The sequence below is a fragment of the Acanthochromis polyacanthus genome, chromosome 15 (assembly GCF_021347895.1).
Source record: "Acanthochromis polyacanthus isolate Apoly-LR-REF ecotype Palm Island chromosome 15, KAUST_Apoly_ChrSc, whole genome shotgun sequence".
Lineage (NCBI taxonomy): Eukaryota > Metazoa > Chordata > Actinopteri > Pomacentridae > Acanthochromis > Acanthochromis polyacanthus.
In genome coordinates, this window is record NC_067127.1 from 21,139,221 (window position 1) to 21,165,306 (window position 26,086).

At 44.4% G+C, this 26,086-nt stretch overlaps 1 protein-coding gene across 3 annotated transcripts in view; it reads right to left on the minus strand.

Annotated features, from left to right (window-relative positions):
* Positions 1-2,210: 2,210 nt before the first annotated feature.
* hspa12a (heat shock protein 12A) overlaps positions 2,211-26,086 on the minus strand; it is a 70,181-nt gene continuing 46,305 nt past the window's right edge. For 2 of the 3 annotated variants that reach the window (XM_022194330.2, XM_022194329.2), the window contains exons 8-12: positions 25,170-25,256; positions 21,397-21,501; positions 21,053-21,311; positions 17,836-17,939; positions 2,211-7,754 (exon numbers count right to left, since the gene is read on the minus strand). In XM_022194330.2, the coding sequence (XP_022050022.1) occupies positions 7,123-7,754; positions 17,836-17,939; positions 21,053-21,311; positions 21,397-21,501; positions 25,170-25,256 (1,187 nt within the window). In that variant the 3' untranslated portion in view covers positions 2,211-7,122. The remainder of the gene's footprint in view (positions 7,755-17,835; positions 17,940-21,052; positions 21,312-21,396; positions 21,502-25,169; positions 25,257-26,086) is intronic. The other variant, XM_022194331.2, reaches the window with a different exon arrangement.

The following is a 26,086-nucleotide window of genomic DNA, read 5'->3' on the forward strand; positions in this document are numbered from 1 at the left end:
TAATAATCGATGGGGTACAGAGCCCACAGAGTTCTTCTGAACCTTACAAAAGGAGTGAGTCAGTAGGATGTATCATTTCATACTCATATGCCATTTTGTTACCTCTTAATGCACTGTTTACACCCTTCTATTTTTGGAGCTTTTTTTTCTACCATTCCGTCACTAATGAGTTCAGTAGAAATTCGATAAAGCCTCTTTTTTGTATGCTGCTTACCCCTGGCACCAGGATAATATTATCACAGACCAGTTGAAAGTGTGAAGCCGCCACTTGGTGACAGTGTTGCCTCACAAAGACTCTACCTGTTGTCCAGACTTCAGCAAATAATCCAAGCAACAGTTTTTCTCTTTCAGACCTGGTGGCGTGGAACTGCAGTTTGAACCTGGCCTTTAACATGGAGACGACATAATTTGGTTTATGTGGTGGGACCTTGTATGGGAAATGTCCAGTTATTTCAAATTTTTGCTTAGTGTCTTAATACACAATCCTCTCAGTAAAGACTGTAGCTTCCACACTGAGGCCTCAGCTTCCACTAAAGCAGCGTTCAAGTGACTCCTGGATAGATTTAATCGACTCATCACAGGCTTGTTCAACTAATTCAACCTGCAGCCATTGTTAACACTTTCAGTTTTCAGCAGAACATTGCTCATTAAGTACCATTGTCACAGACGGAAACATGGTATCACAGTTGGGACTGAAAGTTTCAGAAGACAGAACAGAATTCCTTTAACTGTCATTGTAAATTTTGCAACAAAATGAATCTGTAATCTTGTAGTGCTTTATAAAGAAATATGTACACTACCGTTCAAAAGTTTGGGGTCACCCAGACAATCTCATGTTTTCCAGGAAAACTCACTTTTATTCGTGTGCTAACATAACTGCACAAGGGTTTTCTAATCATCAGTTAGCCTTTCAACACCATTAGCTAACACAATGCAGCATTAGAACACAGGAGTGATGGTTGCTGGAAATGTTCCTCTGTACCCCTATGGAGATATTCCATTAAAAATCAATTCAATACTATCTTCACTGACAAAATGCTTTTCTTTTGAGAATAAGGACATTTCTAAGTGACCTCAAACTTTTGAACGGTAGTGTAAGTAAACAAATACTGATTCTAAATGGAGACTGTTCTTAGGTTGGTTCTTGAACTGCCAATTGCACAACCAGGAATTTATGAAGAATTGAAAACTATCTGTGAGCAATGTTCTCTATTAATATACCGGGCTTTGCAAAAGTTCTGTTACACGGTTTCATGATCTTTAGAGATGTTTACATGTTGGAGTGAAAAATTCCATTAAATAAACTGAAAGTTCTACCTTATAGGCAGGTGTCCTGAATACAATTTTTTTCTCCGGTGAAGTTGTATCAAGATGGAAGTCAAAAGAGTTGAGATATCTGCTCTCCTTCATGCTGGCCACAACAAGTCTGACAGAGCCAAGCAACTGAACATCAGCCGGATGACCGTCCACAGAGTCGCGGAGAGGCTCAAGAATGGTGAAGATCTTTTAGTGATCTTTCAAGAATGGTGAAGACCTGAAAGATCTTCACCATTCTTTAGCCTCTCCGCGACTTTGTGGACGGTCATCCGGCTGATGTTCAGCACAAAGGAGAGCAGATATCTCAACTCTTTTGACTTCCATCTTGATACAACTTCACCGGAGAAAAACATTGTATTAAGGACACCTGCCTATAAGGTAGAACTTTCAGTTTATTTAATGGAATTTTTCACTCCGACATGTAAACATCTCTAAAAATCATGAAACCGTGTAACAGAACTTTTGCAAAGCCCGGTATTAAAAGTCAGCCATTTCCAGCTAGACTAGTCATTTACCACATTAACAATGTTTAAAATGTATTTCTGATTCACTAAACTGTTATCTTCATTGAAAAAAAACTGCTTTTCTTTCAAAAGTAAGGACATGTCTGAATGCCCCCTAACTTTTGAATAGTAGTGTGTGTTAAATTTGAAAAGAATTCATAGGCACCCAAGTAGCTCAACTGGTTGAGCGGGTGACCCATAAACAAATTCTATTGAATAAAGCTCATAAAAAGGCAAAAAAAAAAAAAAAATGAAAAGAAGTGAAGACAATTAAACTATTGTTGATCATGATGTGGAGTCATGACCCCAGTATGTGTAAAATGCTAGCTTAGCCGTTCATGGAAGGATTGGTTCATGTAAAAAATGAGCAGAAAACAATACACAGAGGAATTTGAAATACACATACATTTTATTGATGACCATCTGACAGTGAATACCTGGCATTGATCAGAATACATCCATTACTGTGAAAACCACAAGAAAACAAGACAAGTAACTCAAAGTAAAAACAAACAAAACTTCTTAGCATTAGCAATTAAGGACTAAAAGAACAAAGTGTACATTTGTTGCGTTCCAGAGTGGCTGAGGTGATCCTAACTACAAGCTCAATCATTTTAGTGGTAAAATCTTTAGAAATATTGTATATTGTAGATAGTGTTACGCAGATGCTTGTACATATTGCACACTGGCTATACAGCTACCTCATATTACCTCCACTGAACCACTTGGCTCAGACCTGCCTAGCGCACCAAGAAGAGAAAGCTAATGTCAGCTAAACATGTCTTCATATAATTTTATTATAGCTTCAGGTATAAAGCTGCTACATAACATTACCCCGTGCATTATGCAATACTCAGGGTTGCACAAAATACATAGCAATTATCTAACCAAGGAGACAACAGAATCACGATGTTATTAGATCCTTCCATTTTAATATTCACCCTTGTGAGCACAGAGACGTGGAGGAGGAAGAAAGGGTTATGAGGTTAGTTAGCGGTAAAGTACGTGAAGTCGCTGTGAGCTGCCATCAGTTCTGAGCATCAACTAAAGCTCAGCTCAGAGCGTCGTCCAGCCAGTCTTCAACGCAGCGACGAGTCTAAGGACATCATCATCATCATCATCATCATCAGTGGCTAACCTCGGGTTTGTGGATTAGTAAGAGCAATAAACTTGTTGTTAATCATTACTGTGACACATGCGAAACGTGCATTTGCAGAAAGAGTGCCGAAGACAGCAGAGGGCACTGAAGCTTGTGCATCTTTGTACATCGACACTGGAAAGCGAGACAAGCCTTAATTCAGTTTAAATAAAAAATAAAAGAAAAAGGCTTCAAAACTGGCTATAATTTAGTCCTTCAAACTAAAATGACCAACATATCAGTGCTAGTTGATCAACACCGATGACTCTGATTAATATCCCCTTCAAACCAACCAACGAAAAGTTTGTTTTTCTCTTCAGAACATTTACCACGGTACAATGTTGCCTCTTTAGAGCATGTGTCATTTCTAGCTCTTGATTAATGAGCTAGCATAAAGTGTGAACACGTTCTGCCCCCTTGAGTTGTGTTAGGATTTGGTGAAGCACACACTGAAGTGAATGAATCCAGCTGGAACTGCCAAAGCGCAGCATCCTGTACAGATATCTACTCATATCAATGGAACCGATGCAGATTATTCATGTAGGCAACATATTCAAAGAGAATTTCCACAATACAACACGAGTGAACTGTGATGGCCTCAGTATAACTTGAAGTGCTTTTTGGACCATCGAAAACCTTGTAACTGTCCACAAGAGAGAATTTGACAGTGATCCCAATCCTACACAGTCATTTGTGCGATGGTAACTCCGAGGGACCAGAAAGAAAAACTGTCTGCGAAAAGTGCCCGGATTATTTCATTAAGACGACAAATGCGAACAAAAGAGCTTGTAGAGAGTTCAGAGGGAGGGCTCTATTTAGCTTAAAGCATACTGAGATCTGAAAACATGAATTCAGCTACGGCATCAAGTGTTGCACCTTCCAGTTGTATACAATCCAGCTGAGTTGAATGAGAGGTAAACACAAAAGAGCATTTAGCCATGGACGAAACGAGGCACAACCAAAGCTACCACTGTATGTTGTGGTCACTACGTTAGAGGGACAAACGTTTCTTTTACTAGTGTTGTTGTACCTTCATCTGGTCAATCAATGTATGATGAAACTCAGAGTAATGCCCCTTTAATTTTTGCCCGTGGAGTCGGATTTACCAGGATGTCTGGCAAAGTTGTCCAACATTTAGATAAGACAATGGCTCCTCATGAATTCACAGTGTGATGCTCAGTGATCGCGTCTGAAGTCACACATGTATAGAAAGTTGTCTTCCTCTGATTGGCTGAGTGAATGCTGACATCACATTGAATTCATACTAGGCACTCTTGATTAAGACTTCAAACCTTTCATAATCAGCCCAGAGATTTTTACTTGTATGGTTATTGCTAACTAAGTCTTTAACACAGAAACTATTTCTGCTAAATTCGATGGCTCAAGTTCTTCTCAGTAGGGAGGAAACACTCTTTACTGTATATGCAATACATCATTAAATGGATAAATGGATGGGAAGTTTGTTGGGACACATTCAAACTCTGCTATCATCAACTAACAGCAGACTCGCTCACTGAAATGCTTTTTTAAGGACGGAGGTATTCAAGTTTCCTTAGCGATTGAAAACAAGAGTAAGGCGACATCCAATTTTTGAAAAAAAAACAAAACAAAAGAAAACACAGCAATGAAACGTGCCTCAACCTTTCATGCTATGGCTGGTGAGAAAAAAAAAACATGAGATGTCCATGCGAAAGCACACACGCCGCCCATACGCACACACACACGCACTCTTGGTTCTAAAGCTGCTGAAACGATGCTAAAAATCTGTACAATATTTAAATACTGTATTTACAGAAATAAACATACTTCATTGTTTGTCTCAACTGGCCTGCACTCGTCACGTGCGATCACACCTGGATTTAAAGTATTCAAGTGGGCAAGTGGCATTCTGTCCACAGCTAATAGTCAGAAGCATAAACAAATAAAGGCAACAGTTAAGCATATTTGATGGCTGTTCTTTCTTCTCAGATTGCGCTCGCTGCACATTTCACATTCCTGGATTTAGGTTTAAACAGTGGATGACATTAAAGGACCATACTGGTGGTTTAGCATGATTTGGCATCAAGTTTTAGAGTAATTTCCCTACTACAGAAGATTGAACTATGGACCATCATTTACTGTCACATCTCATCTGTATCATGTACACTACTGTTCAAAAGTTTGGGGTCACCCAGGCAATTTCATGTTTTCCATGAAAACTTGCACAAGGGTTTTCCTATCATCAGCTAGCGTTTCAACACCATTAGCTAACACAATATAGCATTAGAACACAGGAGTGACGGTTGCCGGAAATGTTCCTCTGTACCCCTATGTAGATATTCCATTAAAAATCTATTTAATACTATCTTCATTGGGAAAAAATGCTTTTATTTTAAGAATTAGGACATTTCTAAGTGACCCCAAACTTTTGAACGATAGTGTAGGTAAACAAATACTAATCCTGAATGGAGACTGTTAGTAAAAAGACACAATTTTGTGGTTGATTCTTCAACTGCCAATTGCACAACTAGAACTTCATGAACAATTAAAAACAATTTATGAACAATGGTTTCTATTAATATTATACAGCAATGTGTAAACTGATTATGTGTTCAGTGAGAACAGCAGTTTGTAGCTTGTAGTAACAAACCCAGACAGAATTGTTTTGGATTGAACCATGGTACAGTCTCTTACTGTCCACATCTGACTTGTAGAGAAATATACTTAGAGAACAGAGTAGTTGGATGCAACAAAGTAATCGGCAGCTAATTCATTACTTGGAAGTCTCATTAATCTGACTTGTTTAATGGTCAGATGCAGTAATATTGTATTTTTATGGGAATTTCAGTTTGTAATAGACAGGAAACTTTGTCAAAGTCAATGAGTCAAAACTTCCCGCACATAAAATGTGCGGGAATTTTTGACTCACTTTGCACTCACTTTGACTCACTTTGCACCTTGCACCTTTTGACACACTTTGCACCTTAAACAGGTGCAAAGTGTGTCTTGCGCTCTCTGTGATGTTTATGGATGGGCCTCAAAGCCAACTGGCTACTGTTCAGTAGCTGTTACAGTCACTTAATGCTGCTTTCAGTTGCACTCTGACACTTTACATTGTATCCACTAAAATTTTAACATCAGAGTTTCAGTGAATAAAGTTGATCTTTCAGATCTGGGATGGCCAGTGGGACCTCAGGGGTGGTCATGGCCTCCCTTTGAAAGCTACAGTGGTCCACAGCTGGCTAAATATACCTCACAGTCAACTCTTAGTCCCTTGTTCCTCCATATATGACCTGTTTTGCACAACAATGAGGATTTCACAGTCATTTCCGTGAATGAGCAACAGATGGAAGGTAACAGTTCAGCTTAATCGCTCTAGAAAATGTCTGACTATTCCAAGAGCTAAATCATGCAAAACAACTGGCATGGTCCCCAGAGTGGTGGTGAAATGGTGCTGATGTCATTTCTGGAGAATATAACAGAATTCATTTGTATCATTATGCTTCATTAGAGCATGTTATCATGACCGCTTCATATTTGGATCTCCTAAAATGATTTGTAGAGCATATACGACGCAACAAGACACCGCATAAACCAGCATCATTAACAATATACAACGGTCTGCTGAAACCTTAAACAAAATGAAGCATGTAAAGATGTATTCTGAAATGTGATGGAACATTAGATTTTAAATCTAGCTTTGACAGCTTTCCTTTCAAATGCACAAAGAGAAGATTTGAAAAGCTGTCCTATGTTAATTTATCATGGTTAAGATGTGGTTGAGGAGTGTTCAATAGCCTTCATCTTTCCTGTCAGGAGCTCCTAAAAATGACTAAACAAAACTGTAGTCTCAGCATATGGGTTTGTTATGAGTGTGAAAACTGTGGAGCTCCTCAGGAAATAAGCTAGCAGGATGGAGTTAAGCGACAGACCTAAAACACACTGGGCTTTTTCTGACTCCATTTTGTCTTTTCCTTGCTATAACATGGATTCTACAGTTGAATGTCTGGGTTTTAGGTGAAGCTTAACACTTTCATTCGGTCTACCACTCAACTTTAAACTGAGTGACTGAGCATTGAGATTCATGACCATAAACAGCTTTCCAGTAAATATCCACAGATTGTTGTATGTATGTGTTTCCATTGCTTTCAACAATTCTGACACATTATCTCTCTCATGGCCTGGTTAATGGCTTAGGAAGTCAATGCTAGCTTTGACGGTGCGTCCAGTGGACACATCCACGGCCATCGCCCTGATCTCCGTGTCGCCAAACTGCATGAGCGTCTGGATTTCACGACGTGGTGCCGTGCTTTCCGTTCCGCTCACATCCAAGCGAAGTGTCCCACACTTCCTGACGCCGGGCTCACTGATGAACCCGGCACTTTCTTTCTCAGAACAATAGACGTGGATGACGATAACCTGCTGGGAAGGCTTGGCCGGCGTGTAGCTCCGCTTCACCATCTCGCCCAGCGCCACCGACTGGTCGGCAGCAATGAAGGTGTCAAACACGTCAGTGCACCAGCGTGTGCCATCCTTCACCAGTAGCTTCTCTGGCGGGTGCTTGCCCTCCACAAAGCGATTGAGGACGCCCACCCCGTATGTGAGGGGAGAGCGGCGGACTTTGATGACGCTGGGATCCAGGCCGAACAGCACAGCACCTTTCAGGATGGTGAGGCCAACGTCATGGGGGATAATTATGCGGCTGCGGCCCTGGAGCATGTTCTGGACAGCTTGCTGCAGAAGGGTGGACTCAGCAAAACCTCCCACGAGAAACAGGAACTTAATATCGCTGACTTCTGGCTTATCAAAGAGCTCAGCTAGAAGACAGAAGCAGAATTCCAATGAATTAAACTTTGCCTCTCGTTCATATACACACGTGGACAAAATTGTTGGTACCCCTCAGTTAAAGAAGGAAAAACCCACAATTCTCACTGAAATCACTTGAAACTCACAAAAGTAACAATAAATAAAAATTTATTGAAAATTAAATAATCAAAATCAGCCATCACTTTTGAATTGTTGATTAACATAATTATTTAAAAAAACAAACTAATGAAATAGGGCTGGACAAAAATGATGGTACCCATAACTTAATATTTTGTTGCACAACCTTTTGAGGCAATCACTGCAATTAAACGATTTCTGTATTTGTCAGTGAGCGTTCTGCAGCTGTCAACAGGTATTTTGGCCCACTCCTCATGAGCAAACAGCTCCAGTTGTCTCAGGTTTGATGGGTGTCTTCTCCAAATGGCATGTTTCAGCTCCTTCCACATATGTTCAATGGGATTCAGATCTGGGCTCATAGAAGGCCACTTTAGAATAGTCCAACGCTTTTCTCTCAGCCATTCTTGGGTGTTTTTGGCTGTGTGTTTTGGATGGTTGTCCTGTTGGAAGACCCATGACCTGCGACTGAGACCAAGCTTTCTGACACTAGGCAGCACATTTCTCTCCAGAATGCCTTGATAGTCTTCAGATTTCATCGTACCTTGCACACTTTCAAGACACCCTGTGCCAGATGCAGCAAAGCAGCCCCAAAACATTACTGAGCCTCCTCCATGTTTCACCGTAGGGACAGTGTTCTTTTCTTCGTATGCTTGCTTTTTGAGTCTATGAACATAGAGTTGATGTGCCTTACCAAAAAGCTCCAGTTTGGTCTCATCTGTCCAAAGGACATTCTCCCAGAAGCTTTGTGGCTTGTCAACATGCATTTTTGCAAATTCCAGTCTGGCTTTTATATGAGTTTTTTTCAGCAGTGGTGTCCTCCTTGGTCGTCTCCCATGAAGTCCACTTTGGCTCAAACAACGACGAATGGTGCGATCTGACACTGATGTACCTTGGCCTTGGAGTTCACCTTTAATTTCTTTGGAGGTTGCTCTGGGCTCTTTGGATACAATTCCAATGATCCGTCTCTTCAATTTGTCATCAATTTTCCTCTTGCGGCCACGTCCAGGGAGGTTGGCTACTGTCCCGTGGGTCTTGAACTTCTGAATAATATGAGCCACTGTTGTCACAGGAACTTCAAGCTGTTTAGAGATGGTCTTATAGCCTTTACCTTTAAGATGTTTGTCTATAATTTTTTTTCGGATGTCCTGGGACAATTCTCTCCTTCGCTTTCTGTTGTCCATGTTCAGTGTGGTACACACCTTTTCACCAAACAGCAGGGTGACTACTTGTCTCCCTTTAAATAGGCAGACTGACTGATTATGAGTTTGGAAACACCTGTGATGTCAATTAAATGACACACCTGAGTTAATCATGTCACTCTGGTCAAATAGTTTTCAATCTTTCATAGAGGTACCATCATTTTTGTCCAGGCCTGTTTCATTAGTTTGTTTTTTTAAATAATTATGTTAATCAACAATTCAAAAGTAATGGCTGATTTTGATTATTTAATTTTCAATAAATTTTTATTTATTGTTACTTTTGTGAGTTTCAAGTGATTTTAGTGAGAATTGTGGGTTTTTCCTTCTTTAACTGAGGGGTACCAACAATTTTGTCCACGTGTGTATACAGTGATGACCACTGTGCTTGGTCTGCTGCACCACCTCCTCTGACCACAGCTTTCACAGATGGGCTCTGATGCCTATTTAATGCTACTACAGCAGAGGAACATCATCTTAGCACATATCTTAGCAAGTAGGTTTATTAGACCTGAAGTTACTTTTCACTATAAATTACATTTAATTTTCTTTTGTTTTTCTGAACATGTTTTCTGACACTATAGCAAGAAATAGAAACAGTGAGATGACCAGTATGTCAAAAACAAGCTGAAGATTTACCAACATTACCGTTCAAAGTTTACGGTCACTTAGAAATGTCCCTACTTTTGAAAGAAAAGCAGTTTTTTTTTCAATTAAGATAAATTTAAATGAATCAGAAACACAGTCTAGACATTGTTAATGTGATAAATGACTATTCTAGCAGGAAACAGTTGATTTTAATTGAATATCTACATAGGGGTACAGAGGAACATTACCAATGCTACATTGTGTTAGCTAATCATGTTGAAAGGCTAATTAATGATTAGAAAACCCTTTGCAGTTATATTAGCACATGAATAAAAGAGTTAGTTTTCATGGAAAACATGAAATTGCCTGGGTGACCCCAAACTTTTGAACGGTAGTGTAGATTATTTAAACCATTACTTTTGTAAGTGACTAAGCCTGAAATCTTAACAATAAAGTGTGACTGCCCATAAAAAATGTTGAACTACAGCAGGTACAAGCACATCAAGGCTGCAGCATAAGTTGATCTATAAACTGTGATGGGTGTTCACAGGTTTGACCAATAACTTACTTCCAGCATCGGACTACTTGTCTTTTGTATTTCCTCCAAGATTTTTGATGTTGCTCTGTTCTTAGAGGTCAATATTTAACTTGTTGGGTACAAGCTTAGTGTTAATGGTTGCTGACTGTAAGATTCATTCACTATATTTCGTATAGTTACTCTGCCAAGCAATGTGGCGCAGTTATGTGACGATCAGCGTATGTTTGTCCATCTGTCTGTCTGTTATCAACATTACTCAAAAACAGACAAACAGATTTTCAGGGAAGGTCACAAATGGCAGAAGGAACAAGTGATTAGATTTCAGCAAAGATGCGGCTTATAGTCTGGATCTACAGATTTCCTAAAGATTTCTGTATCACTGCCAGAAAGCGGCAGGGTGTAACTCTATGACAAGAAGTAAACACTAGCTGCTGCCTGCTGACGACTACTACAAATAGACCGTTGTGGACTTATCGGGACTTATGATACAAATGATACAAGGAACAATTGATTAAATTGTGGGGTGTTTCTGAGTCCCATCAATTCCTGCTGCCCGCTACATATTTAAGTCCCATGATTTGGTATCCGTACATAAAGTACACATCATAACACACGCCTATGGTCAGCGTAAGATCATTTTGTTTGTGGGTACATCTATTTTAAATGGGAACCTTCTATTTTGCCGTGATTTCTCCACCAAATTTTTTTCAAGTTTTAAGTCATTGGAAATGATACGACCGAGCAGCCTTGGTGGAGTACTGTGCTCTCTGAGTGCTTGTCTTCTTCAATACGAGTTCAGTCAATACTCCTATTTTCTTTGTGGATTTTACTTTAATGTATGAATATTTGAAGGACCACTCAACCTATTTCTCAAACTGGAGCTTTATGAACTTGTAGCACCAGCTCAATATTGCTTTATGCTTGCTGTAGGCAGTGGAAGGAGGCATTGAGTCTCTTGTTCAATGTCATAATGTCACAATTTACTAAAAGTAAAATGGCAAATGAAGAAAATCTGTACTGCTTTTTATTGCTCCATTTTGCAGACAATATTAAGGTTCTTAATGCAAAGGTAGTTCTTTGATTCTGCTACACAAGCTGTTCATGAATGCACTCACGTACAAACAGAGCTTGGGTCGCAATTTCTTTAGGTGAGAAAGATTTTGTCCGTTTTAAAATCCATGCAGGCCATGCTGAAGTAATGTGACCTACTTTCCTCTAGTTCTGGAAATAATAAATTATGTAGGTTAGTTGTATTTAGGCAGAGACTAAGCCTCTCCCTTTAAAACTGAGCAGCAAAAACACAGTTCTCAGAATATCTTTAACTGTTACTGACCTCAATCAAGTATAATGTCAGGGCCCTCTCCTCACCCCTCCCCACCTGGCATCCCAAACTAACCCCCTCCCTATGTGTCTTCTGTCTCCCATCCGTCCCTCTTCCTCTGCTTTCCCTCAGCACGACACCTGAGTGGAGTTCGGCTTCGCAGCCGTCTCCACTCAGGTAATCAAGCTCCTCCATGAGTCCCGGGCAGCTGGAAGAAATCACCCTGATTACCCACCTCACAATAAGTACCGGCTCAACACTCCACACCCTGCCAGATTGTTGAAATAGACTTCGCTGTCAGTTCTCTTTCCAGCCTCCAGAAAGTTTATTAAGAATTTTGACGTTTCTAACGTGCTACCTCTCTTACCCTCTTCCAGACCCAGCTGCCCGGAGACCTCCCCACCTGGAACCCTCACTGGAACCCCCCTGAGCCATTCGGCACCGGTCCCCTCCCCACTTGGATCCCCCATTCCGCCTGGACCCCTTCCTTGAACCCCCAACCCGTTTCCCTCCTGGCTGCTGAAGCCGCAGCAGACAACCGGCTCTCCCTGCCTCCCGGAGCCCCCTCCCGGAACATCACCGCGAGACGCCGTCTCTGCTCAGCCAATCCGACACCTCGGCCCCCCCGGATCGTCAGAGTGCTACGTCCGTCCTCTCCAAACTCCTCTCCTCCACCGAACTCTAAGCTCTTGACGTCTGGCCGCCAGGGATCCCCACAGAGATCCGCAGCGCTCCGGTCCCGCCCGGACCCCGGACTACCGCCGATCCCCGGCCCCCAGATCCACCTGGCCACATCCTCCCCCCGCCTGCATTCCCGTCCCTGCATTCCGGTCCTCATACTCCAGCCATATCCACCCCTGAACAATAAATCCTTTTTTCAACTTCTCCGGTTCTGGTAGTAGTGGCTCTCTGTTCGGTCTGAATAAGCTAAGCCGTGAGGTAGCCCACCTCCCTGGTCCAGTTATCCACAACCCAGACTCCCCCCAGTTTATCCCTTCACCCCACCTCCAGAACTTCGGCCCGCTGCTCCGTCTTCTCCTCCATCTCGTGAACCATATATCCCCACCCCTGAAACGTTATTCAGGAGATCAAGGGAACCTGCCAGAATTCCTCATGCAGACGTCTTTAGTATTTGCATGCAACCGCTTCACCTACAGCACAGATGAACAAAAGATTCCTACACACTGAGTTTACTCACCGGAGCACGCGGCGCTGGGGATCGGCGGTTTGGATGAATAACAACCCCGTCTGCGACTCCTATTCAGCGTTCACGCACCGCCATGAGGGAGGTGTTCGACCACCCGGTCCAGGGACAGAATGCAGCCAAGCGACTGGCAGTCTTAAGCAGGGGGGACGGAGTGTCGCGGACTACGCTGTCGAGTTTCGGACCCTGGCGGCCGAATGTGATTGGAATGATTCGGCCCTCCGTTACCATTTCCAGGACGGTTTAAAATGAGGAGCTTAAGGACGAACTAGCCCTAAGGAGGAGTTGGGATCCTGAAGGAGCTCATCGACCTGACGATCCGGCTGGAACAAACCGGCCTCCGGGAGCGCCGGAGAGAAAGGAGAACTCCTGGCTTCCTCGACCCCAGCGGCCCCGCCTCCCAATCCAGCCTCGATCCCCCTGTCCCGGCGCCACCGGCCCCCCTCCCAGAATCAGCCCACCTCGCCCCGCAGTCGCTCAGAACCGGTTCCTTGCCTTCTGCCCCCAGTCCAGTCCGCGTCGGGGGGGAACCCATGCAGCTTGGCCGGGCCCACCTCTCCGAGGAGGAAAAGACGGCGCGCCGACAACGGAACGCCTGTCTGTACTGCGGAGAGATGGGACACTATTCAGCCACCTGCCCGGCCAAGCCGGGAAAATCCACGACTCACCAGTGACCGGGGGGTCCTGGTGAGTCGAACCATGCTTTCCTCCCCATCGACTCACCTCCGGTGACAGCCACCCTTGAGTGGAGAGATCACCAGTGTTCAGTCGCGGCGTTGCGTGGATTCGGGTGCAGAAGGAAACTTCATCGATGAGTCCTTGGTTCGGCAACTGATATCCACTGAACCCATTCAACCTCCCCTCTCTGCCTTCTCCCTGAATGGCCGCCGTCTAGCACCATTAAGGTCCAAACTGTCCCCTTCACTCTCCGTATATCTGGTAATCACGCTGAATCCATCACCCTCTGCACTCTCCCAACCTACACACCCCTCTGGTCCTCGGATTTCCCTGGCTAAGACGCCACAACCCTCACATTGACTGGTCTCAGGGAAGATTCTTTCATGGAGCCCCAGCTGCATGCCACCTCCTCCTCTCTGCCTCGGCCCCCGGTAGTCCCACACGCCAGCCCGTTCTAACCCCCCCGATCTCACTGGCATCCCCGTAGAATACCATGACTTAGCTCCTGCGTTTGATAAGGACCAGGCCCTCTCCCTTCCGCCCACCGACCATACGATTGCGCCATCGAGCTTCAGAAGGACGCCTCCTTGCCTAGTGGGAAATTATACAATCTCTCCAAACCAGAGCAAAGAGCCATGGAGGATTACATCAAAGAGTCATTAGCGGCCGGGCTGATTCGCCCCTCCACTTCCCCCGTTGGTGCAGGATTCTTCTTCGTGGGAAGAAGGATGGAGGATTGCGCCCCTGTGGGACTACCGGGGAATTAACCCAGATCACCATCCGTAATAAATATCCTCTTCCCACTTCTGGATTCTGCATTCACCCCACTTCATTGGTCGCCACCGTTTTCACTAAGTTGGATTTTACGCCAACGCTTACCACCTGGGTCCGGATACGGGAGGGAGATGAATGGAAGACAGCCTTCAACACCCCCTTAGGCCACTTCGAGTATCTAGTCATGCCCTTCGGCCTCACAACGCCCCGGCTGTCTTCCAGCATCTAGTCAATGAATGTGCTACGTGATTTCCTGAACCGGTTTGTCTTCGTATACCTCGACGACATCCTGATCTTCTCCAGCAGCTTAGAGGAGCACCGTCGGCACGTGAGGAGGGTAATCGAAGCGTCTCCGTGAAAACCGCCTTTTCCTGAAAGCTGAGAAGTGCGTGTTTCATGCGCCGACGGTTGCCCTTCCTGGATACATCATTGCTGCTGGGAAGATCAGGATGACCCGCCAAGGTAGCGGCGGTGGAGGGTTGGCCGGAGCCCCAGGGGATCGCAAACAGCTCCAGCGGTTCCTGGGCTTCGCCAACTTCTACCGCCGCTTCATCCGGAATTACAGCCAAATCACCGCACCCCTGACCGCTCTCACATCCACCTCCTGTAAGTTCACCTGGTCCCCCACAGCTCACGCCGCCTTCCAGACCCTCAAAAACCGGTTCACCTCCGCCCCGATCCTGTCCAGCCAGACCCTGGTCTGCAGTTTATTGTGGAGGTGATGCCTCGGACACCGAGTGGGGCGGTGCTTTCACAGCGCACCGGCGGAGATGAGAAACTCCACCCGTGCGCCTTCTACTCCGCAAACTCTCCCCGGCGGAAAGAAACTATGCGGTGGGAGACCGGGAGCTGCTGGCAAGTGAAAATTGGCTCTGGAGGAGTGGCGGCACTGGCTGGAGGGGGCAGAACAGCCGTTCTGGTGTGACCGACCACAAAACCTCCAGTACTCTCGATCAGCAAAACGGTTATAACCCTCGGCAAGCCAGGTGGCTCTGTTTTTTGATAGGTTCTGTTTCACCTTTCTTATCGTCCCCGGAACCCAGAAATGCTAAACCTGATGCCCTGTCGCGCATCTACTCAAAAGAGAACGCACCTGAAGATCTGAACCAATCCTGTCCCCCTGTCACCTGGCTTGCCTAACTGGGGATATCGAAGCTACTGTCCGCAGAGCCCAGCAAAACCAGTTCCTGAGAGCGGTCCCCCAGGAACGCTGTTCGTTCCGGAGACCCGCCCGCACCGGACGTACTCCGTTGGTGCACTCCAGCCAGTTATCGTGCCACCCAGGGGTGTCCAGGGACGCTGGCGGTTCTCCGCCGGCGTTCTGGTGGCCTTCCATGAATCACGATTGCCGTTGAGTTCGTTTCAGCCTGCTCCGTCTGTGCACAAAACAAAACCCCCAACCAACCCAGCCTCCGGTTTCCTGCAACCCCCTTCCAATCCCACGCCGACCTTGTCCCATATCCCCTGGATTTTCGTCACCGGTCTACCCCCATCTCAAGGTATGACAACCATCCTCTCAATAATTGATCGGTTCTCAAAGTTTGCACATTTCATTGCCCCTATCTAAACTCCCCTCAGCCCGCGAGACCGCCGACCTGCTGGTGGCCCACGTGTTCCGAGCCCATGGCATCCCCATAGACTCGTCTCGGACCGGGGCCCCAGTTTACTTCGCAGGTTGGCGTCCTTCTGTACAGCACTTGGGGCCAAGGTCAGCCTATCTTCCGCTTTCACCCACAGACCAACGGCCAGACGGAAGCGGCTTGAATCAGGAAATGGAGGCCACCCTCCGCTGCCTGGCTTCAAAGAACCCCAGCTCCTGGGAACTCAAAACTCCCCTGGGTGGAGTACGCACATAACACCTTGCCTGCTCCTCCACCGGGGCTGTCACCTTTCACTGCGCCTACGGCTACCCCCCCGCCTCTCTTCCCGGACCGGGAGAGAGAGATCGAGGTTCCATCTGTAGAGGCGCACCTTCGCCGGTGCGCCCGCCACCTGGCGCCAGGCCCGCGCCGCCCTCCTCCGCGCCTCCCGTAAGACCAAAGACCAGGCGAATCGCCATCGTTCCGAGGCACCCATCTACACCCCGGGCCAGAAGGTCTGGCTTCGGGCCAAGGATCTTCCCCTCCGTGTCCCCTCCAAAGAAACTGGCTCCCCGCTTCATTGGTCCCTTCCCCGTCGACAAAATCATCAATCCATCTGCCGTTCGTTTGAAACTCCCCGCTGCCATGAAGATCCATCCCACCTTCCACGTTTCTCAAATCAAACCGGTTCAGGAAGTCCATTGGCCCCTCCCGTTCCGGCCCCTCCACCCCCCCGCATGCTAGACGGCGAGCCAGTGTACACAGTCTCCCGCCTCCTGGATGTCCGCCGCCGGGGTAGGGGGCGTCAATATCTGGTGGATTGGGAGGGCTACGGCCCGGAAGAGCGGTGCTGGGTTCCCAGTAGCCGGATTCTGGATCCCTCCCTCATCGCCGACTTCCACCGGAACCACCCTGACCGGCTTCGTGGGGCGCCGGGAGGCGCCCGTTGTGGGGAGGGTACTGTCAGGGCCCTCTCCTCACCCCTCCCCACCTGGCATCCCAAACTAACCCCCTCCCTATGTGTCTTCTGTCTCCCATCCGTCCCTCTTCCTCTGCTTTCCCTCAGCACGACACCTGAGTGGAGTTCGGCTTCGCAGCCGTCTCCACTCAGGTAATCAAGCTCCTCCATGAGTCCCGGGCAGCTGGAAGAAATCACCCTGATTACCCACCTCACAATAAGTACCGGCTCAACACTCCACACCCTGCCAGATTGTTGAAATAGACTTCGCTGTCAGTTCTCTTTCCAGCCTCCAGAAAGTTTATTAAGAATTTTGACGTTTCTAACGTGCACCTCTCTTACCCTCTTCCAGACCCAGCTGCCCGGAGACCTCCCCACCTGGAACCCTCACTGGAACCCCCCTGAGCCATTCGGCACCGGTCCCCTCCCCACTTGGATCCCCCATTCCGCCTGGACCCTTCCTTGAACCCCCAACCCGTTTCCCTCCTGGCTGCTGAAGCCGCAGCAGACAACCGGCTCTCCCTGCCTTCCCGGAGCCCCCTCCCGGAACATCACCGGCGAGACGCCGTCTCTGCTCAGCCAATCCGACACCTCGGCCCCCCCGGATCGTCAGAGTGCTACGTCCGTCCTCTCCAAACTCCTCTCCTCCACCGAACTCTAAGCTCTTGACGTCTGGCCGCCAGGGATCCCCCACAGAGATCCGCAGCGCTCCGGTCCCGCCCGGACCCGGACTACCGCCGATCCCCGGCCCCCAGATCCACCTGGCCACATCCTCCCCCCGCCTGCATTCCCGTCCCTGCATTCCGGTCCTCATACTCCAGCCATATCCACCCCTGAACAATAAATCCTTTTTTCAACTTCTCCGGTTCTGGTAGTAGTGGCTCTCTGTTCGGTCTGAATAAGCTAAGCCGTGACATATAAAGTATTGTTTTTGATGAATTGCTTTCAAATGTTCAAAGCAGTGGCACAATGAGTACAAACCTGTCTTGAAAATTGTAGAATAGTTTTACCACAATTTTAAAAACATAATTTCCTTTGGAGCTGAAAGACTTGTTTGAAGAGAAAGGGGAGAGACATACGCGTGTGTTGAGGTTTATGAGTTATGAATGCAGCTTACTGAGATGTTGGATGATGTGGTCTATGGTGGGCTTAAAGAGGGAATTCATAGCATCTGGACTCATCCTCAGCATTCCCTGAGATGACCATTTAACAAAGTCCACACTGGAGAGCAGGAGAGAAGAAAATGTGTCACATATTGTGTATTCAGTTCAGTTACATTGGGTTCATCTACAGTTAGGGTCAAGTGAAGCAAACCAACATTTCAAAATTTATCACATTTTAAGTACCGTAACATATCACTATATGCCAAAGGTTAGCCCAATTATTTATAAAATAAAGTCAAACTAATGACCAGCGCATTTATGTTCAAGTGTAAAATGATATCAGGAAAACTTCTTCACACACAGTTCCACAACATCATCAGTTCAGAATCTTAAGATCATTTTGTAAAATGACAGTACAATGCTTGTATTTTCACAAAGACTCTCCAGTATATGTGATTAGGACACCGTTCCACTGAAACTTACAAACAATAAACCAAAATTGTAGCTCAGTGCTATCTGCAATACTACTGCAATCCAGGTGTTGTGAGCTTGAGGAATGATTTATTCAGTCTAAAGCTCGCAGGTTTTTATGACTATACTTACATTAGCATGAAAGCATGCTCACAGTCACAATGTTAACATTCTAATGTTCAACGGGTAGTGTTTACCATCTCAGTTTTTTTCTGTTAGTGTTCTAACATTTGATAAATAGCATTAAAAACAAAGTGCATCTGAGGTTGATGATAATGTTATCAAATAATATAAGTTGGATCACGACTTTGTGAGCTTAGCTTAGCATTAAATCGTATTTCAGGATGGATGCAGACTTGGACACGCTATCCAAAATGCAATCATGCATGTGGATATAGAGCAAAGAACTTAACAGATAAACACATTATAGTGCAGGTAATGCTAAATAAAACTCAACAAAAATCATGTTCTGGGGATAACGATTACCTATAATGGCAATTCATCTAATCGTTCACGAGATGCACCAGTTTGAACGAAAAGTAGTGGACTAGTCAATACGAGCACTTCTTGAGCAGAGACCATAGTCTGTATATAAAGATGGACGTAGCACCTGGCTCCAGAATTGAAGGCAACCCGGAAGTGTCAAAAACTTGCAATATCACGCCGTCCACTAGGGTTGGCTCCAAAAAGCTTTTGCTCCATAGACCCCACTTCATTTTTGGAAAAAATAAAATTTGATAGACTGATGTTCTACAGCTCAGGATTTTTTTCCCGTTAGTTTTCATTGTCAAAATGAGAGATCAGGTGGCCGAACTTAAAATAAATCAATACTGAATTTTAAATAAATCGTTAAAGTTGGCAGAGCCAGGGGACGTGGCTATACTTGATAGACAGCAACAGAAGCCTCTGCGGTAAAATGTGGGCGGGATAAGAGAGTCCTCAGCCAATCCTGCCCCTAGTTGCTCTCCGGTCCAGTCTGTTTGATGACGCTTTTTACGTCACTGGCTCCAAAAAATCCAAAACGGCGACCAGGAAGTAGCAAAATCCGGGCTTCATTTTCTCGGTGTTGAAACCAGCGGGTGACGTCACGATTAGTTTACGCCTGGCAGAGACGCTACCATACTCAAAGTGCTCAAACAATTCTCCCATCCTTCCAACTATTCATGCTAGTCTTTTCTCAGCCTTGTGTGGGTTCTGGCATAAGCACAAACGTGGTCAAACAGCATGTCTAATGGTTTAGTACTGACATACCCTAAAGGTTCCTGAATGGCGTCAGCATAAAACATCTGAATCTTTTTAGATTGGCCAAACTGCTTGAGAATTCCCACACACCTTTCCAACATCAGAATAGGTGAGTAATGCAATGACAGGCCAAAGTTAGACTAGTTATAATCTGAATGTGTGCTCTCCATATGCTGTCTGTACTCAACCCAAGATATTTAGTGAATAAATAAGTCCCTTAACACCACTGTACTGTACTTGTGCTTTATTTGTCGTTCCAACAGCTTCAATATGGTGATACAGATTCTGTCTAGCTGACTGCAGTAAATATAGATTTCTGCTTGGAAATCATCATCTTGGGAATCTATGCTGCCTGGACATATCAATTAGCAAGACTAAGGTAAGGTGGTATGGACATCAACCACTGTGCAGCTAGACAACCAGAAGCAGAAACCAGAGCTCAGTATCATGCACTGGTATAGATTTTTGTAGGTTGTTTCCCTCAGTCCTGTCTCTAGAGGCCTACAGGTCCATTTTGCTATACCTGGTGCCATTCGGCTGTTGAACAATAAATCCTGAAAAAAATCTATGGTATCCATCTGCTGTCATCCCACATGTGTGATTCATGTACAGTATGAGCACATGTGTGTAACAGCGTTGGCCCCTCCCAGGGTTTTCCAGCACAATTAGACAGACTGAGACCTTCCTGTGAGGCATCAGAGGAGCCTGGAGGCCACTGAGGCTCCAATTTCAGCCATAAAAATATCTGGTAGTGTTCCTCTCTCTGGTATTGTGTGTGGGATGGAAATCGACACAGACAAAAGACAGGGCCATTAATACCTAGACTCCATGGTGGTCCCAGAAGTAAGGCCTCATAATATTGTAAGTGAAAAGTTACGCCACCATTTATGTCTTCTCTAACACTGCACAACACAGAGGTCTAATGCAAAACTTTTTTCTTAAGTCAGGAGTTTTTTCTTTTTGGCAAAAAATGTTGCTGTTTTAAATGCTGTTCTGCTCTAAATTTGATTCATGATTAAATTTACAGCTTTGCGCTGTCTGGTGTTCACCATCATGTTTTCTAGGGCACACATATGTGTAGTATGCACAGAAGCCTGTGCAAGTCTGCAGCTGTCTGCATTCATCCTGGAATATAATCAGTTTCGGTAATGAGAATCGAGGCTAACGTGTCTTCAGTACAGCTCCATACTTAAATTTTAATTTTGAAAAACAAAGTCTTTGGTGATCAAAGGCTACTTGTATCACATACAGCAGCAGGAAAAGTGTCTGCACATGAATGTAATGCAAATTCCCATGGCTCTTGTTCTCTTTTCCAATATTTTTATTGTCAGTTACTGACAATTATACAAGTCATTGCTTATTTTGTTGCCGTATTTGTGACTTTTGTTTTCAGAAACAAATAAATATGCGACAGACAGAATACTTTTCACTCTGACTTGTTCCAGATCAGGGTCATACAGACACTGGTTTCAACATGTTAGTTTAAGGTTTAGTCTCTGGTTTTCTGTTTTCACTTACTTGCTTTTGCGCAGGGCATGCTCCACACTGTGGCCTCTGAACTTCTTGTAGTAGTCGATGAAGGAGAAGGGCAAATTAATATTGAGCGGGTTGGTTCTGTCAGGAGCTGCTGCTCTCTTCCGAGACTCAAATGCAATCATCAGGTCCACCCAGGCAGCTGGCCTCTTTATCTTAAACTGGTCAATAAAATCTTGGCCAAAGATCCTACACAGCAGCTTCTCAAATTCATAGTCAATCCCAATAGAACCATAAGGACCACCTGCAATAAGAAGTGGTGGTGAGTGTGAATCAATTCTTTTTTCTTAAAGTTGAAAAGTCAGCTGTTCTTTTTTGCATTCATTTACCTGATGCCTTGTAGAGCTCTTTCAGATGTCCCTCTGGAAGACGAATCTGATGGACAGTCAGGTCCACTGTCCCTCCACCACAGTCTACCACCACATAACGGTCGCCTGCACAGAGAATACACAAAAATGGAACGAAGTGTGTAACAAGCTCAGACATGGCATGTAAAACTCATGTCATCCAGCAGCATCTTTCCCCATTTGACTCATTGCTCTGACACATAGCCTATGTTCCTCTGTAACACTGATCTGCTGTTTGTAGAAGATCTTTAAGGGACACTGGATGTGAGTCTCTGTCACGGCTTGTTGAACCAGGAAGCCGACAACACTGCTGACCTACATCTATTGTGACTTCAGTGTCATGGGCCCAGTGGTGAGGTGATAAAAGAATAAAAAGTACCTGAGATAAAGATGGTGAACAGCAGCAAACAGTTTGGATCTCACATGATTCCAACAGTGAAATAAATAAAGTTCAAAATGTCCCATTTACAACTGTGTTTTATTCAAGTATTTCCCCTGGAATCCAACTTGAACCAGTGAGTTCTCCCTCAAACATTCATTTCGGTGTCTAACCATGAGGGCAATGCTCTCTCAGCACTTTCCTCAGAAGCCTTAATATCATTACCAGGAAACACCAGCTGGTGGTCATGATGCTTGTTTCAAGGCAGAAGGATCTGAACAAACTGGCTACACCGGGCTAAGTTTGAAATGGTAGTCAGCATACCACCAACCAAAATGTGTACAAATTTACAAATTATTGTGCAAAATTTCAGGACTAGTCACTCATGAGGTGTATGTGATGTGCCTTGAGCTGTAGCATGCCCAAGCAGCAGTATTCACATTTCTGTCCTTCACTGAATCCCCAAGTTTTTTGTCAAATGCACAGGAGTCTACTGCCTCCTTTAAAGGAACAGGTCATCCCCATAGCAAAAGAAATAAATGTCTGACTACTACTGTCTGAGTCTGAAAAGGTGTCAAGAAAGCATATGAGGATGCCAGTAGATCATATGACTGCTCTAGGTTTTGTCAAACTATGAAAAGAGTGTCCTGGAACCAACCCAGGTCATTTCTTACAGAGGAATAACTCTGACATTCATTGATTCAGAGCACACGCCTTTGCACAGACAGAGTAAAGAAGCTGATATCAGACATAAGTGTGCTTCGAACCGGGAATTTCGTCCCATTTAAACAGTGTCTGCAGATGTTGGGATTGGTGGCATCTGCACTGGCGGTGATTCCTCTGTGTCGAACACACCATATCCACCATAATATCGAAGTGACTGCAGATTGTGCTGCAGCACTGCACCACTTGAGGAATCACAAATTTCACTCACAGGGAGCGTCACTGGAACATTGCATGAAAACAAATAAAGGGTGTATGAAGAATGGTTCAGGAAATCTCAGATAATTTCCTTTCAATGGTCTTTAGCAGCGGTTCTGTCCTTCTTTCAGGAGCTGCTGGACAAAGGCAAGGCTTTTTCTACTATTAGTTTATTTAGCAGTCATTTCAGCCTGCTATGTGGGCTTTGCAGATCATACGGTGGGAAATGAACACGATGGCTCCGCCCCATGTCTAGAACATTGGAACCTTCTTGGGATTTATCTCTGGTACTGGATGCTGTCTCCCATCCACCATTTGAGCCACTGAATCAGGCAGACATGAAGACACTATCCCTTAAGACATAATATTGCTGGCTCTTGCATCAGCATATGTGTCACTGACATCCATGCACAATGCACTCAGTTTATGCAGGGTAATCCCAAGGCCATACGTCATACTTTGACCAAACCAAACACGCCTAAAATTCAAAGGTGCGTTCTTTGGAGCTGGGGGCATTTTTTCTTCTTCCCTTTTTCTGAGCACTGCATGCTCTCTGTCCAATAAGAGTCTTGCATGCTGATATTGAAAGAACAAAACCATGTAGGAGGTCTGATCAGCTTTGTGCTTCAATTGTCAAATCCCATGTGGGCAAGCCATCAGCAAACAATGTCAATCCCATTGGATTGTAAAGGCAATTAAAGTGGTCTATACCAGCAAGGGACTAAGACCCCCTTTGTGGCTACGCGACCACTCAGCCAGAGGAGTGGTAACCTCCTTTGCCTTATTTAAGGAGGTGACAATGAAAGAAATATTTGCAGCAGAAAGTTGGGCTTCATCTCTGACCTTTGCAAGGTTCTATACATTAGATGTCACTTTATCTGGCAATATGGGAGTCTGTGCATCTCCATAGTGAGACATTGAATTGAATGTTTGAAAGGGAGCTTAAGATTAGTTATAAAGACATAACTAATCTTAAGCTCCCTTTCAAACATTCATTTATACCTCGGTTGTCTGACAATATGAGCGAGATGTCTCACCAGATCACCCTCCTTGTGTAAAATGAGGAAGAGTTGAGCTTAGCTTGAATGCTGGGTGACACCATGTCAATCTCTTGAAATAAGCGTCACGACTGCTAGCCAGTACTGGCTGGAATAATGATATCAAGGCTTCTGAGGATAATGCAGAGAGAGCATTTCCTCCATAGAAAGACACGTCACTTATGTTATTATAGAACCAGACTTATGAAATAAGTAACCTCAAGTTATTGTTTTGCATTATGTAGATGTAAATTTTACAGTATTAATATTAATATTTTAACAGCAGAGCCAGGGCTTTGTGTCATGAAAAGATAAAGGTAACAAGCTGACCTAGTAACTGAAGCATGTCAGCAGCAACATAAGGATCACAGCATTTAGTAAACTGTTGCTGTCAGTCATGGGTTTCAGCTCTTCAGTGTTCTCCCAGTGCAATCGTGAAATAATCTTACTGGGATGACAAACAGGCTACAAACCATCTCAAAGATTCTTACTGTATGTGGGTGAAAGTCATTTTACATTGAGGCACTTATGGAAATTAGAATTTAGGTTTATCTGGAGTTTGCCTGTAATTTCTATTTGTCATGACAGCATTGTGCACACCACATGAATTGCTGAGCCCAGCAAGGCAATAAAGAAGCAGTTGCAATACGTCATGCATGTTGTAAACAAACCAACAGCTTATCTGAGGGTCAAATGGAGAGTGAGTTCTCTGGACATACAGCTTATCATTCTTCATTGCACAAACAAACCATGCACAGCTATGATGAGCACAGCAAATCAATTTTGAAAAAAAGTTTTGCTAATTGTGATGTTTACTACAGGCATTTTGAGTAATTGTTCCATCATTTATCCTTGTTTTCTCTTCCGAGTAATAGTCACTTATCTGGACAAATGCTTACAATCTGTCGTTCTTCACCTGTCTAAACTTTATTTATAGACATTCAGATGTGAGCAGTCACTTGAGGAAGTGCCATGGCATTATGATGCGTTAAAATGAATAGCAAACGCTATGAAAATGAAAACCCACGTTGTAATAAACGTCATAAAAGTTTTCCTGTGAGGAATTCAGAGCTCAGCTAAAACAAGTAGAAGTAGAGCAGAGACATGCATAGCCTCTGTATATATATATTTTTTAACTTTTTACCATTGATACAATGAAATTAAATATCAAAAACATGACATAAAAGCAACATGAATGGAAAAATCACAATCTCGGTGCCCTTCTGTAGATATTACAGTTTCTACAGATGTCTAGATTGTTTCAGTTTCTCAAAATCAGCATGCGCTATTTCTATGAAGCTCATTTGAGTCTAGCATCTAATAAGGCAGATTGGCAGCATAAGAAACAGCAAGAGCAGTTATCCTAAAGGAAGAGGAAAAGAATTTCAAAGCAGATTTAAAGAACAGAAAGACTCTACCTTCTTCCAGCTCCGACCAAAGCTCCCCTATGACATTTTCCACCAAAAAGGTACGACTCTGTCGGTTGCGCCGAACATGCTCCTTGGCTGGTTGTTAACAGAGAGAGAACGTTCTGGTGAGTGTGGTGAAGGCTTGAAGCTCTGCTGTGTGAAGCTGTGAGGCTCATATACAGTGCTGTGCAGAGCAAGCCGCAGACTGAGGTGCACATGTATCCACACTGTGAAGAAGTCTCATTTTCACACACTTACACAATCTGTAAAAGATTTTTTCAGCGCATCTGTAAAGTTGCTTCAAAAGGTATTCAGACTACTTTACTTTCTGCTGAGTATTGTAGAACTGATTTCAAATGGATAAATTTGACATTTCCCCTCATCAATCTACTGCGCAAATAAAGAAAACAATTTTTGGTATTGAAGCTAAACTCTTTGGACAAAACTTCAAGCTCGAACACTGTCGAACACCATTCATTGTTCATTAGTTATTAATACCATCTCTAAGGTAAAGCATGGTGGTGGCATTATTATATCAGGGTTCTTCTCAGCAGCAACAACAGGAAAGCTAGTCATAACTAGGGGAAGGATGAATGCAGCTAAATACAGAGAGGTCCTTGAAGAAACTTGCTTAAGAATGAAGGGACCTGAAACCGTTGCTATGGTTCATCCTTCACCATAACAGAAACCCACAGCAAAGAGCCAAAACAACGGGAATGGTGAGCAACGACAAGGCAATAACTTAAACTTCTTTGAACATCTATTTAGAGACCTAAGTGTGGCTGGTTGAATGGGATAAACTGCCCAAATCAAGGTGTACAAAACCTGTAGAGACTCACCCAAGAAGACTGGAAAGTGTAAGTGCTGCCAAAGGGGCTTCTAAAAAGTACTGAATGATGGGTCTTGAATTTTTGTGAATGAGACAT